The sequence below is a fragment of the Salvelinus namaycush genome, chromosome 28 (genome assembly GCF_016432855.1).
Source record: "Salvelinus namaycush isolate Seneca chromosome 28, SaNama_1.0, whole genome shotgun sequence".
NCBI classification, from domain to species: domain Eukaryota; kingdom Metazoa; phylum Chordata; class Actinopteri; order Salmoniformes; family Salmonidae; genus Salvelinus; species Salvelinus namaycush.
This window is the reverse complement of record NC_052334.1, coordinates 30,748,662-30,751,207: the sequence shown is the minus strand read 5'-3', so window position 1 is coordinate 30,751,207 and position 2,546 is coordinate 30,748,662. Positions and strand designations below refer to the sequence as shown.

Below are 2,546 nucleotides of genomic sequence, written 5' to 3'. Positions count from 1 at the left end.
ATTTAAGCCCCTTGTCCCTAAACCTGAATCAAAATATTGACTCAAATGGTTTACATAAATAAGTGTTAAAAAATCAGACAATGTCTTATTTAGGAGATAAAATATGATAGAAATGAATAGGCTATCGAACGGGTACCCAGACCACAGTTTTGTACAAACCATCAAAAATACGTTTTCCAGCTTAATGATTCAATATGTTATATATGCGGAGAGTACAAGGCAAAAGCTTTTTCAGGAGCAATTTGTTAAAACGAGCGTTCAAGTATTCGGAGTGTAAAGCTACTTGGAGGTCCTTTGTATGTAAATAGGGTGTAAAAAAGGCCCTCCCCATCTTTGTAATTAATTGACACGTTATACCACTCATCATGTTCTGAAGCACCAATGGTAGAGGCTCGGATCTGCCCAAAACCCACAATTTCACATCTGCAAACACTGTCTTCATCCACTTGACTCCCAAGACCCGCCCACACGTGGCCAACCTTTTGCGTTTTTAATGCTTTTTCACTGCAGGTTCATGTGTTGAGACCAACCTTATATGGACTGATCAGACCGGTAATGGCTTATTTCCCCCTAGCACCCAGCAGTAGCACAGTATACATGAGCCAGATATAGCACTTCAGCCACTTTGGCATTCTTCCTGGACTTACAAAACTGATTGCTCTTCTACTTGGTTAGGTAATGCTTATCGACAGAGGCTCATGATTTGCTTTGACTGTAGTTCAACGTAGAACGGAACTGAGAGATCCTTTTTTTCTGAACAGCGATTGTGTTTTGTCTTTTAAAACAGCGGATTGCCAAACTGGTGCAGCAACTTTCCTGCATACATTTCCCCAGAATATGTCGTTGACCAACACAAAGACGGGCTTTTCTGTAAAGGACATTTTGGACCTCCCTGACACGAATGATGAAGAAGGATCTATCACTGGACCGGAGGAAGATAACGAGGGATCAGAGACAACAAAAAACACTGGAGTTTTGGTGCAAAGTCCTCTCGAAAACGTTCAGAATCTGCCTATAAAGAACCCCTTTTATGATAGTAGTGACAATCCTTACACAAGATGGCTTGCCACCACGGACAGTATCCAATATTCACGTAAGTACTCTTTAAGAATGTGAAGTTCATTTGCATTGCACATACTGTTGGTGTTAAGACTTGTATCTGCCTGTTTTGTGAGTGAGAACGCATCATATATGTGTTATCAAATCTATACTTGATTGAATGCAGAATCACTCTATTCCTTAGTGTCTTAGCTCATTGGTGCCCTTGAATGATGTGCAGCATTCGTCTTTATTCACCGTGCATTGATTGCTGCGCTCGATTTAAGGCGTTACCACCATTAAAATAATATAATGTTTACTCCATTTATATTGAGTAAACAAGTGTTTCGAATATGATCAATAGAGACATGTAAATGCATCGACAATAAAGCCTCATAGTATCGTCTTCATAAATGTGACCCTGTGTATTACATTTTAGCATGCTGAGGATTTGTAGGCAGACAATGCATGGTGTTGCTGCTTCAGTAAATCACTTTCTTTGGGGACTGATGGGAAACATTTTTGTGGGTCCCAACATAAAAAACGACATGAGCATATAACATTGTATTTTAGCTGTAGCCTACAAACGAAGTGAGTTACTTTAACATGTTGCTTTGAAAAAGTCCTAAATGTTGCATTTCCATGTGTGCTTGGCAGGTGCACTTCAGTCGAGAACCCCATTTTAACGGTTGTATTTTGTCTCTCCCACGCAGTGCATGGTCTATCAGCTAGTTCTCAAGACTCAGCCAAGTCCCCAGAACCCTCCGCGGACGAATCGCCAGACAATGACAAGGAAACTTCAAGCAACGGCAGCGACTCCGGTAAGAAGAGAAAAAGAAGAGTGCTGTTTTCCAAAGCACAGACGTACGAACTTGAGCGTCGATTTAGGCAACAGAGATACCTTTCCGCTCCAGAGAGAGAACACCTCGCGAGTTTGATTCGCCTGACTCCAACTCAAGTGAAAATTTGGTTCCAGAATCATCGATACAAAATGAAGAGAGCGCGCGCTGAAAAAGGTATGGAAGTGACCCATCTCCCCTCTCCCCGGCGGGTGGCCGTGCCTGTCTTAGTCAGGGATGGAAAGCCTTGTCATACTCTTAAAGCTCAGGACTTGGCGGCCACATTTCAGGCTGGATTCCCCCTCTCGGCATATAGCGCCCAGACCCTTCATCAAATGCAATATAATGCTCAGTACAGCGCCGCCACCACGCCACAATTCCCTTCAGCACATCACTTGATGCAAACGCAACAGTGGACTTGGTGAACTAGTAGAGACTGGCGGGGCTGCCCTTTAAGAGCACGATAGGGGGTTCACTACAAAATAAAGACTTTTCATTTTGCAGCTTGACCCATAGGCCTATTTACCATTTTTTGGGGGGCTAATGTGTGCGCCATGTTTACATGTTTTCGTTAAGAGAACTGGGTCCAGCCTCTCCCTAGATTTAAGAATGTCAATGCTCTTGTGAAATTTTGTAAAGTATGTTTGTGTGTTGTAGAAATGTTTTCTT

General features: G+C 42.5%; 1 protein-coding gene across 1 annotated transcript; it reads left to right on the top strand.

Annotated features, from left to right (window-relative positions):
• The first annotated feature begins 358 nt into the window (after window positions 1-358).
• Window positions 359-2,302, top strand: nkx2.2a (NK2 homeobox 2a). The gene is made up of 3 exons (XM_038967049.1): window positions 359-552; window positions 788-1,093; window positions 1,752-2,302. Exons 2-3 carry the CDS (start codon window positions 838-840, stop codon window positions 2,300-2,302), a joined length of 807 nt encoding a protein of 268 aa, XP_038822977.1. The 5' UTR covers window positions 359-552; window positions 788-837.
• The last annotated feature ends 244 nt before the right edge of the window (window positions 2,303-2,546 follow it).

Excerpts from the sequence above, each read along its gene's own strand:
- nkx2.2a (XM_038967049.1), top strand. The coding sequence starts at position 838 with ATGTCGTTGACCAACACAAAGACGGGCTTTTCTGTAAAGGACATTTTG. Across the intron at positions 1,094-1,751 it reads GGACAGTATCCAATATTCAC|TGCATGGTCTATCAGCTAGT; the intron begins GTAAGTACTCTT and ends TCTCCCACGCAG.